The 11,277-nt window shown below is 42.8% G+C and overlaps 1 protein-coding gene across 5 annotated transcripts in view; it reads right to left on the bottom strand.

Annotated features, from left to right (window-relative positions):
• Positions 1-392: 392 nt before the first annotated feature.
• Positions 393-11,277, bottom strand: part of mical3a (microtubule associated monooxygenase, calponin and LIM domain containing 3a) — an 83,607-nt gene continuing 72,722 nt past the window's right edge. For 2 of the 5 annotated variants that reach the window (XM_047339874.1, XM_047339872.1), the window contains 4 exons: positions 10,353-10,403; positions 4,261-4,360; positions 3,110-3,183; positions 393-2,616 (listed from right to left, as the gene is read on the bottom strand). In XM_047339874.1, the coding sequence (XP_047195830.1) occupies positions 2,432-2,616; positions 3,110-3,183; positions 4,261-4,360; positions 10,353-10,403 (410 nt within the window). In that variant the 3' untranslated portion in view covers positions 393-2,431. Of the gene's footprint in view, positions 2,617-3,109; positions 3,184-4,260; positions 4,361-7,167; positions 7,234-10,352; positions 10,404-11,277 lie in introns of all 5 variants that reach the window. The other 3 variants (XM_047339873.1, XM_035156811.2, XM_035156807.2) reach the window with 2 other exon arrangements.

The raw sequence follows: 11,277 nt of genomic DNA, 5'->3' as shown, positions 1-11,277 counted from the left end.
CAGATAGAGATATATAGATTATATATACATGCATGTGTGTATATACTACATTCAGTGTATGATAAATAGATAGATAGTTATATACATAGATTATACATACATGCATATGTGATTTGTGAATATGGGCTATACAAATAAAATTTGATTGATTGATATGTACATATATACTCCATTCAGTGTACAATAGAGATAGAGCGATATAGATATACATGCATATAGACAGACAGACAGACAGACAGACAGACAGACAGATAGATAGATAGACAGACAGATAGACAGACAGACAGATAATATAGATAGACAGACAGACAGATAGATAGATAGACAGATAGACAGACAGACAGATAGATAGATAGATCGAGACTAAAAATTAATTTCGGTGGACAAACGAGTAAAAGAACAACTGCATTGTTTTATTGCCGTTCTCAGCATACATCCAACACCCCTATGCATTATAGCTACATGAAGCATTTACATTATGAGTCGTGTGTCTGCGGAACAGTTTTTAAAAATTAGGATTCATTTTCTTTACATATTATACAGTTTGCACACATGTTAATAAATATCAATACAATCAAGTTCAAACTCATCACACACCGTCTAAAACAAGAGAAACCCTTAAAATTATGTAACACTTTGTATTTACAGCTCATAGCGAGTCATAAATATAGCCTCTAGTGTTTCTGTGCTGTAAAACAGTGACCACCTGGATTTCTTTACAGTTGTCGACAAGGCTATTAGTTTGACTGCCCTCCAGATAAACCATAACGCTCCTGTCTGATGCCAGGCGCTCATAAAGCTCTCTGCATCTCTTCAGCGCCCCATTTCAAATCCTCTTATTTGTTTGCTCGGGGACCTGCTGCTGTAATAAAAGTTTTTTAAAAGAAGTAAAAAAAAAAAGAAAATTCTCGAGTTCCAGTGGGATGCACCGATGTGACTACCTCAAAAATAACTCAGAAAATAATAAAACATAAATTAAATATAGAGAATGATAATGAAAAAAAAAAAGGCATCTTGTTCAAGGGTAAAGGATTAACACTGCCATATAGTGATCCAAGTGTTGTCTAGTGTGTGTGTGTGTTTGTGTGTGGGTGTGAGTGTACGCTCCTGTTGTGTTGATGTTGCATATTCAAACAACAGAGACAGTCCTGTGGCACAAAATGAGTAATGTGAGCTACAATAATCTCCCATTAAACAAAAGTGAAATCAGATTCATGAATGACGACGACATCACAGTGAGAACAGGTGGGAGAAACTCATTTCAACCTGAAGACAGTTTTGTTCTCTACAAGATGAATCCTTTAGTTTGCCAACGCAGGAAACATAAAAATCCCCAAAACTAACATGGATGAGTATTTGTAAACGTTAACGGATCGGTGTGATGCACAGTGAACGGCTTCTCACAGAGAGGCCCGTCACAGTCCAGTCACGTGTCGTGCTTGAATGTTCATAGAAAGTACAAGTCCGTATTGTATGTGTAGCTATTAGAGACGGTGTGAGGATCCTCTATGTTCCTACAACCTTCATTCCTGACATGCAGTGGCTGACGGGGGCCTGGGAGTCGTGCACAAGTGCAAGATAATGAAATTCTGGGCACTCTCCTGTTAATGTACATTTAAAAAAAGGAAAGAATCTTTATCTGTTAAAAGCAAACAAACAAAAATTCATAAATATATAAAAACATGGCCATGTTGAATGGGCTCTTTGTGTCCACTCACTAAACGCTGTGGGGGGAAGAAAAGAGAAACATGGTGTCTGTGGTTCATTCGGGTGCAGCAGTCAGTTTGTCACTGGATGGAAAGGCAGCTTCAGCAGAGGATGTCCTTCCTACAGTCAGACTGAGCATTTATAGACACACACACACACACTCACACACTCACGCGTCTGTAGCGAGAGCACAGAACACCTTCATCTGCTGAAAACGTGACTTGCTCTACACGGCTGTACACAGAAAACACAACTCTTTACAGTTCCTTTAACATCAGCAGGACCAAACTGCACTCTTCCCTTTAGATAATCGAGAATGAAACAAGTCTTTAAACATTCTCCCAAAGCGCCACCCCCCCCCCCCTTGAGAGGATCCACTTCAAGGCTGTGATGATAAAGTTGTGGGAAAAAAAAACTTGCCTCTCTCCCTTACGGAGGGAGAGAGCGCAAGCAAAAACTGCAGAGTGAATAACTGGGGCTGCCTTTGGGCCGTGGATATGTAAACGTGACAGACTGCTTCAATGTCAGCGGCAGCCATAGTGTTTCTGTGTGTTGTGTCGGGTATAATCTTTACACATTCACTGCTGCAGGTGTGATAGTTTGACACCGACTGCCTGTGTCATGATTTTTGGCAGACGTGTCCGATCAAAGATGATGCGTGCGAGGCTGAGAACGCCAATCGTTCTTTCTCTGAACCCCCGATGAGAAGGTTATGTCACTGTTCTCAGGCCCAGTTGAGGTTGAAGCCTTTGGAGAGCATGACGGACTCCAGGTCCTTGTCTTCTTCTTTCTCCCGAAGCCTCTGCTCCTCCAGGAGGGCCACCAGGGCGTCCCGCTGCTCCACCACCTCCAGCATCTCGTTCAGGATCTGCTTCTCCTGAGCGAGCTCCTTTTCTGTCTTCAGGTGGTCTGAGAGAGACAGAGACAAACGAGGCATTTAAGGGGGAATAGATCAAAAGCAGAATAAACTTGTATTAATACAGTCTGGACTTTCAGACCTATGGTAAAGGGCTGTTAGTTAAGATGCCCCTTAGAGTACAGCTCAGGCCACAGTTTTGTATCCACACTCTAGGGCCCATTTTTGGGTAATTTACAGGTGCGTCATATTAATTTGGGAGTCCACCAGAATAGCTTTAAATGCTGTAAATATGCATTTATGTCTTATACCATGCACTGCAGCACTACTCAGCCACTGTTGCCTCCCAAAAGTCCCAGTCTGCCCTGATCAGTCAACAAGCCCATTAACCAGAGACGTCCTGATCAGCTGTAAACACCACTGTAGCCATGGTAACAGGCGTGTTGTTTTTTTCCCATACCAATTAAAGTCAAACTAGCCAGACGATGGGCATGTCAGGTCACATACAAACAAGGCATTTAATCTAATCATCAGTCTTGTGTTTACCTTCCACAGCCATCCGCTCCCTGAGTTCTTGCTGCAGTCGGCTCTGTCGATCCTCCAGCTCCAGCTCTCTGGCACTTGGGGACAGAAACAAAGTTTGGACAAGCTGAGTTTGTCTCACTGATCAATTACAGCCTTCAACATTTATATTTGTGGCCTTTGTCTTCATTTATCTGTGCAGCCATTTGTTTCAATGACTGGTTGTTCTGAAAAAGCGGAAATTTATTTGAAGCTTTCAAATGAGATAAGACTGAGTTACTTAATAACCTGTCATGAGGTTATAAAAGGAGCTTCTCTAAATGGACTGCAAACGTGACCTCATATCATTTCATCATGTTGTGAAATGACCACGACTTTACAAGGGTTTACAACCTTTTTAAACCTATGATATAATGTTAATACTCATCATAAAATAAGAAAGCAGTAAATCAGTATGCTTACATCACGAGCGGATTCTGTATAAGACGATATTGCCATTTAATTAATAATTGAATCTGGTTTTATTACCTTCATATTAAATTATTACATCATCGTCAATGTCTCGCATTAGCAGGTTTGTGAGTTGGGCCGGTTCCAGAGATCCAGAGATTTAAATGCTGGTTGTTGATCTGCTCGTCATAAACTTTACTCTCCACAATAAGATGATACCAGACAACTTTAGTGAGAACTCAACACCAGGTAAAACGTTCCACTTGTGTTGCACAGAGGATCAAATCAACCTCAAAACTAAACTCAGCTGCACAATGAGAACAAGTTACAATAACTGGGCAACTACTTATAATACATGCCACAATGGCAGTTTTTCATCTAGTAGCACTATGATGCTAACACTGCCCCGCCCCTGGGGTTTTGACTCATAATCATATACAGTATATGGGTGATGCAATTAACTCCCAGCCAATGGTTTCACAGTATACCACTGATCCACAGGTTCGACTCCTGCTCCAGAGTTTTTGTGATACTAATAATGAATTTTATCAACCTAATTCGGACAAAGAGCAGCTGAGGATGATGAATTACATTTATCGATTCATAGGCATTTTAATACATATTGAAAAGTGTTAATATAACTACAAAAATGAAATGTGATAAATGATTAAGGAATCAGTTCCCCACTTAGCTTCTCCATCCAAACAATCAAGCAATGTACTTACAATATCATGAGTTCTGACTCATAGCGGACGAGGGCGTTTTTCTCCTGCACCAGCTTGAACCACTCTTGCATTAGTTTGGGATCGTCCTTCTTGCCCATGCCTGGAGGAAGAGAGGGAGGCACAGAGCGGGGGTGAGGAAACCGAGCTGGGAGACACTGACACTGATGTCACACAGACAAGGACCGACACAGGCAGTGTGATGACAGCCAAGCCATGATGTCCTCGCTGAGCGATGGTGAGGTGGAGGAATGGACTCGACACCGACGTGGTCAGTTGCCCGACATACTTAAAGATGTCGCGCAGAAGACGGCGTGGAGTTACTCAGTTATTCAACTGTGTTAAGTGTGCAAACACACACGCACACACACACACACACACACAAACAATACCTGTTGTTGCAAAGTAGAAGGGTTTGTGTTACCCAGTTTGGACATTGTGTCAGAAATAGCTGCTCGTTGGGAGCAACTACCTCCTCCTATTAGGTTTTATCCAGCGGGTAAGTAGTAAAAAAACAAACAAACACACCAATCAAAATCCAAGTCATTACAGAGAAGTGAACCCAAGGACCGATAAAGATTCTCCCTCCTCCCCTGCCCAGCAGAAGTAAAATCCCTTTAGATGCCATTCATGCCGAGCGGCTTGAGGAAATGAGGGGAAAAAGAAAAAGATTCATTCTGCTGCTTTTACATATTTAATTACAAGTTCACATGTTCATGGGATGACTTGTCATTGAGACCAATAGCGGAGCTCGCACTCTATTAAGTCTGCCTCTGGGACACGCGTGCTCGGCGCTCCGGGCTTCATGCACTGCAGCTTTTTCGTAATCAGCACAAGTCAGTCAGAGCACGGAGCAGCCGCACCGCTCCTCTGCAGTGCCACTGCACCGTATGCAGAGGAGAGCCGTCTATGTGGCATGCTTAGAGAGAGGTCTGCTGCTGGGGGGGGGGGGATGCATACGTTCATTTATCTGACTGCAGCAGGTGGAGCCAAGCAGTTTCAATGAGACACCGAGAGGCAAGAACCTCAATGCAGCGTGACATACTTAGCTGGGGAAGAGGAGGCTCTTGCAAAACGAAAAGGAAAAACATTGTACACACATAAATTGCATGGCTGTGGTCTCGGGGGCTGGCTCTCACTAATTAACAGACAAGGGACAGAGAGAGAAAGAGAGAGAGAGAGAGGCAGAGATGGAGAAAAGCTGCTCAGACTGGTGAGGGGAGGGGAGACAAAGGAGGGATTTACAAAAGCACAGGTGAGTTTCTAAACATATCCTACAATGGTTTTTCTTTCTTTCTTTCTCTCTCTCCACTATTTCAACCTGTTCCACCAACACCAAGCTTCTGCTCAAGACTCCAAACACAAAGGAGAAGAAGAGCCACCGGCCCAAAAAATTAAAACTGTAATAAAGGAACAAAATCCAGCTCACACACCCAAAAACAAGAGCACGTACCTAGAGCACTTTCCACAGATTAGAAGCTCAGGCCAAATTTCCAGTGTTAGATACAAGGAACAACCCAGACGACCCGAGACTATAATATTTAAACAAATCCTCACACCATGCAAGTTTCTCAAGCCTTTAATTATCATTTCCTAAATGTATGACACTTACTTTACTCCTCATTTAAGGCATAAGGAGGAAAACTCTTAAAATCAACTAAAAAGTCATACTGCAAAGTAATTAATTTAATTTTAGCCAAACAGAAAACATGCTGTAGATTACACACACACGGCAGCAGAGTAGTTTCCCCTTTAATTGACTGCAGTGTCTAAAACACTGAGAATATCAGTTTGCATTACAACTACGAAATACAATATGACGTTCAGTTTGAATTCACACGTGGTTACAGGCTAGAATTTACCAGCTTCCAACGCCTGCAACCTGCAGCACTAATTTGAAATTTTCAACTTGGAGAGGTTTCTTCTTTTCCTATCAAGTCTTTTGAATAATGTTGCCTTAAACGTCATCATTAACATAAACCGCATTGAAACGCTTTGATCACAAAGCTACGCGCAAATAAAAACTGAAAACCTTCCACATCCAGTCGAGTCGCAATTAACTCGGATGGCATTTGGTTCCAAGAGGCGTCACTTATCAGACACTGCACTGAACTCAAGTGGCCTGTCGATGTCAACGTGTCAATCACACGACTCGGAGGAGAGGAGTGTGATTGACGTTAATAGGGCGTTCGTGTCTGGCGTTGGCTGACTCATTTTCTAATAGTAGAAAAGGTGCCTCTAATGATTCTAGCTCACACTGTTTAGCAGTTTGAAGGCAAACTGCCGAAGTCAAGGGTCAGGTCATAGTCTAATTATGGCATTGTAAAAGTTACACGACCTTTAATCTCTATTAACAAATTCTGCTCCTGAATATATAGACTCTGTAGGCGAGGGACAAGACTCCTGGTCACTGTTTCTAGTTTGAGCAATCACATCTGAGCAGGTTGCACGTGTGGAGAGCAAAAGAGGATCGAGGACCGAAATGCATCAGCAACCGGCTTTTTAATTTATCTGCACTCGTATAGAAATAGCTGTTAGAGATCAGCAATAAATGTCGACTGGACCTAGAATACAGAAGACAAGATTTATGTTTATGTTTTTTGTGGAGAAACACTCATTTGTGATAAAAGAAACTGGTTGGACACCTAAAAACAAAACTTAATTTAATGTAGCGGACTAAATTGTGATTAAAATGTAAATTTCCAGCTTTTTCCTCATGATAAATGTCTCAAGATTCTGGGGAAATCTACTGAGCCTGATCACACACAAATGCTGAGAACAGGAGGGGGAGGAGGAGGAGTGTAGGGGGAGGAGAGGGGAAAGGGGAGGGTAACCCGGTTCCGTAGGTCCTTTGCGGTTGCCATGGTAACCTGCCACAACCGTCAGCGGAGGCGGCGAGGGTTACGTTACCTTCAGGGGAACAGCAGGGGCAGAAGGAGAGAGGTCTTCGGCGTGGCATCCCCACAAAGGGCTCAACTTCCACAAGACAAGAAGGGAAAGAGTGTGAGGGAGCGATGCAGGAGGAATGTGTTGGTGGACAGGGGAGAGAGGAAGAGAGAGATGGAGTGAAAGAAAGAGCGGTGGAAATAATGCAGGAGGTTCATGGAGAAAGGATGGAGGATGCGAGGGAGGAGGAGGAGGAGAAGAGGTGAAGGGCAAGGTGGGTACGGGGGAAGAAAGAACATTGAGGAGAAAATCAAAAGAGGGCAGGAGCGCTGTGATAGGGAGAAGACAAATTACCTAGAGAGAGGAGGTGGGAGAGATCATCTGTGTGGTGTGAGGGATGAAAAAACAAGGGGTAAAAATAGATAACAAGAGAAGACAGAAAACCTGGAGCACGGAAAGGGAAAAACAAGGCTCCCGTTTGATCTCGCTGCTGCACGTCTTCACATAATCCTCATTTAAGACAACAGCAACCCTCGGTCTGATGTGTTTGCATTATTTTCCAAGTGTTTACCACGGCTCAGAAAGTAGTTTCATCTCATTTTAGGAGCCATTAACTGATCAGCAAGTGGGTTCGTCTCTCGTCACAGACACGGATGATTGATTCGTCTTTAAAGAAGCTTCAGCCTCTGCTTGTAAACACGACTCCAACATGTTTAGACCAGCCGGCTCAAGTTTGTTCCAGTGGGGTGACTTTTTAAAAGTAAAGCTCCAGCTAATATGCAAATTAGGACTTTTTTCTTATTTGCAAGAGCAAAACAGATTATACCCAAATTGTGAGATCATAAAATGGTGGGTGATGAAGGATAAATTACTTAACTAGGGGGGAAAGAGTTTCGGGCGGATTATAGAGACACATAAGGGGAAACAGACCTTTTATAGATACAAACAAATAGAGAATGAATCATTACATGACACAAGTAGGAGATGGACACAATGTTCTTAAGTAAATACTGGAGAGTTGCTACAAGGGACTATCACAGAGGAGGAAAAAAAAGGAAAACTGCACTTTGGAATATCTGTTTTGGACGGATCTGAGTTCTCGTAAAACTTTTATGGCTCCACCAAATCATGCAGATACGGTTATGAACTGCATCGTTACCACCCGACGCTCAATAAATTCCTAACTGTATGATATTCATTCAAGTGGAGGATGAAAATTAAAAGGAAAAATCACATAAAACTTTTCAACCTAAGAGTACAGATAACCCACTCCTGGCTTTAGTTTTTGGTGCCCCCTGCAGGGCTCAAGTGCAACCGTGCACCCGGGAATCTGGTATTCAGTGAGGATGCTACAGTTCCTCATCCCATGATAAAGCAAGAAGCAGACGTGACAGCATTCAGTTTATTCAGTTTGGATTTGAGCTGGCGACACCCCGTGCCCCTGGTAAGTCACTTAGGTTTTTTATGCAGGTCCAGCACATCTTGAAAACTCCACACAATCTCATGTCTAGACCAGCAGGACAAAAACCACAGAGAAACACAGGCCCTGCTCGAATATGTTAAAACGCTCCCTTTCCTCCCGCCTGTTTGTAAGCAGAGAGCAGACACAGCTTTCCAACAAAGCCGGCTGACTTCAACAGCAGAGGAGGAGGAAAAGATAGTTCCACTCATATTCAGATAAGGTCAGAGTCTACGAGATAACAACAGATAGCACAGGACGGCTGACCCAGACAACGGCGGGTGCTGTTTCTGCTGACTAATCACAGTTTGGACAAAAGGTCAAGGGATTGTCTATTAGTACATACTACACACACACACACACCCACACACACATACACTGTCAGGAGGTAATGCAACTGAGCAGGTATGAGAAAGTCAGGGGACAACAGAACAGAACGGCACGAGCACAGAGGAATGAGGGGGAAGCTACGAGCCAGGCCAGCAGGTTTAGTACGAGTCGAGGTTAGACAATACTTTCACAGAAGAGTGAGGGTGAAGGGTTTTCTGTGTCTGTACGTGTGTATGTAATAAGTGAACATGTCCATCTCTTAATAATGTTTTTTCATGATAATTTCATAATGCACATGGTAGTTACCACTGCAGAGGACACAAGTGCATTCATTCATATTCAGCCACAAAATAATATACATTCACTGCTCTAGTTCATGATGCAGTAGCAGGTATCTCACACTGACCTCAAATAAACCAAAGGTCTTTGTTGACCCAGGAGGAAAAGCTTCTCTGCAACAATGGAGCCTTAATTTATGCCACAGAGAAATATGATACACCGAGCTTTGGATACCTGGGATATTTATATAAATAAGCCAGAGATCTTTAATAAATACATATAGTCATAACTTCTTTGAGCAGGTGAAACTTGTTGCAGATCTGGATAATAATCTGAATTTTGTGAATTTAAATAGGTATTTTTAGGGGGTTGATCCTTATTCAGTTACCGTACGATAACAAATATTCCTAACAAATATATGCATTTATGTTTACAGTTTGCAGTTTGCAGAAAACTTCTGTGTACATGGTTTATAACTGATATTCAATTTTACGTATCTGCCCATATAGATAAAAACAGCATGGAGGAGGAATGAGCTCTTCCGTTTTTGTTTATTATATTTTGGTTAAAAACTTATAATATGCATATGCAAAGTATTCTTTATGCATTTTTAAAAGATGAGCATGTTTTATATGTGGTATGAATTTTAATGGTAAACGCTGTCAGTGGCGTGGTCCTCAGCACATGCATCGTTATCACTGAACTGCTGTTTGCATTTCTGTCTCTGCAAAATGTCGCAGTTTGTCTCCCGGCCGCAGCCTCTGATTGTAAAGTCTGCTCGCTGCGGCACGACAAATAAAGGTTACTCATTAATTCAGTCATTCATCATTCATAAGTTTATAGAGATCAAAGATGATCTTAAGAGGACAGCACAAGGCCAAGTGTCTGATCTCCGTTTGATGTAAAGAGTGTCTGAACTAAAAAACCCAGTGAGGGGATGGGGGGGGACGGTGGAGGGGGAGTAAGGAGGGAGGGGGAGTAAGGAGGGGGAGCAGAAAGTATTGCAATGAGGCTAAAAGCCGGCCAGCCAGCGAAGGTAGATATGAGGGGTACAAAGCTCAGGTAGTAACACAAGGGGGGGGAAGGACAGATCGGGTTAGCCATTAGGTTAGAGTCAAAGCGACAGATTTGAAATACATACCGCCCAGATGCAAGTCCAGGATTTCACTGTAATTAGAATCTCCCCAATAGTCTACAATGACAGGGATATATTAGAGATAGGAGTTATTTTACACAGCCCCAAACCGGGCACACAAACCAGCAAATCATGCAACACGCAGACACACATACGCACACACTGCAGCATCACTCAAAACAAAGAGAGTCCATCAGTACTCACCACAGTGCATAATGTGGTTTGTGCAATGTTACAATACATGACATTTCCCAAAACAAACGAATAGCCGACCGCTTCATAGATTTGTTGTCTTGCTGTGCACTGGCTCACTCTGCTTGATTTCACACAGTTAACGGTCGTGCGTCGACAAAAAGAGGCAAATGTTGTTTGCGTTTGTTACACAAGTTTGGTTTGACAATGTTGTCGTACGCTCAAATGACGAGGGAAGATTTAATTTCCAGTTGTCGACAATCCAATCCATGTGCGCCAGTGTTTGACCACAATAACACGATGATTTAAGTTAGTCAAGTTACTTCTGACTGGAAGAGCAGCTGAGTGTCGAGCGAGACCTTTGCGTGCGGGGAAACAAGTGCGGCTTGTGCTCACTCACCATGATAAAAACATAAAAATAAAAAAAGATAACAGATGAGACCTCAGCAAATATCTGTATCAAGTCACTCAGCCACGGCAAATAATTCAGGAAAATATCCCGATAAGGAAGATGTGAGCTTGCAAAACCAATTTAAATTAGATTTCTTACGTTCTGATTAGATTTATGAAATAACGCGGCGTGATCTGAGTCTTGATCAGAGTACGGGAGCTCTCCTCATTGAGAGGCAGCGAGCACGACGAAATGCATCCAGGATGAGCAAACACACGCGCGCACACACAAATCTATGTCGGGGGGGGGACACACATTCTCCCGATTGGCATGCAGCTCGGACTGACT

Source organism: Hippoglossus stenolepis, chromosome 5 (assembly GCF_022539355.2).
Source record: "Hippoglossus stenolepis isolate QCI-W04-F060 chromosome 5, HSTE1.2, whole genome shotgun sequence".
In the NCBI taxonomy this organism is placed as follows: domain Eukaryota; kingdom Metazoa; phylum Chordata; class Actinopteri; order Pleuronectiformes; family Pleuronectidae; genus Hippoglossus; species Hippoglossus stenolepis.
Note: the sequence above shows the minus strand (reverse complement) of the source record. Positions and strands in the feature narration are given on the sequence as shown.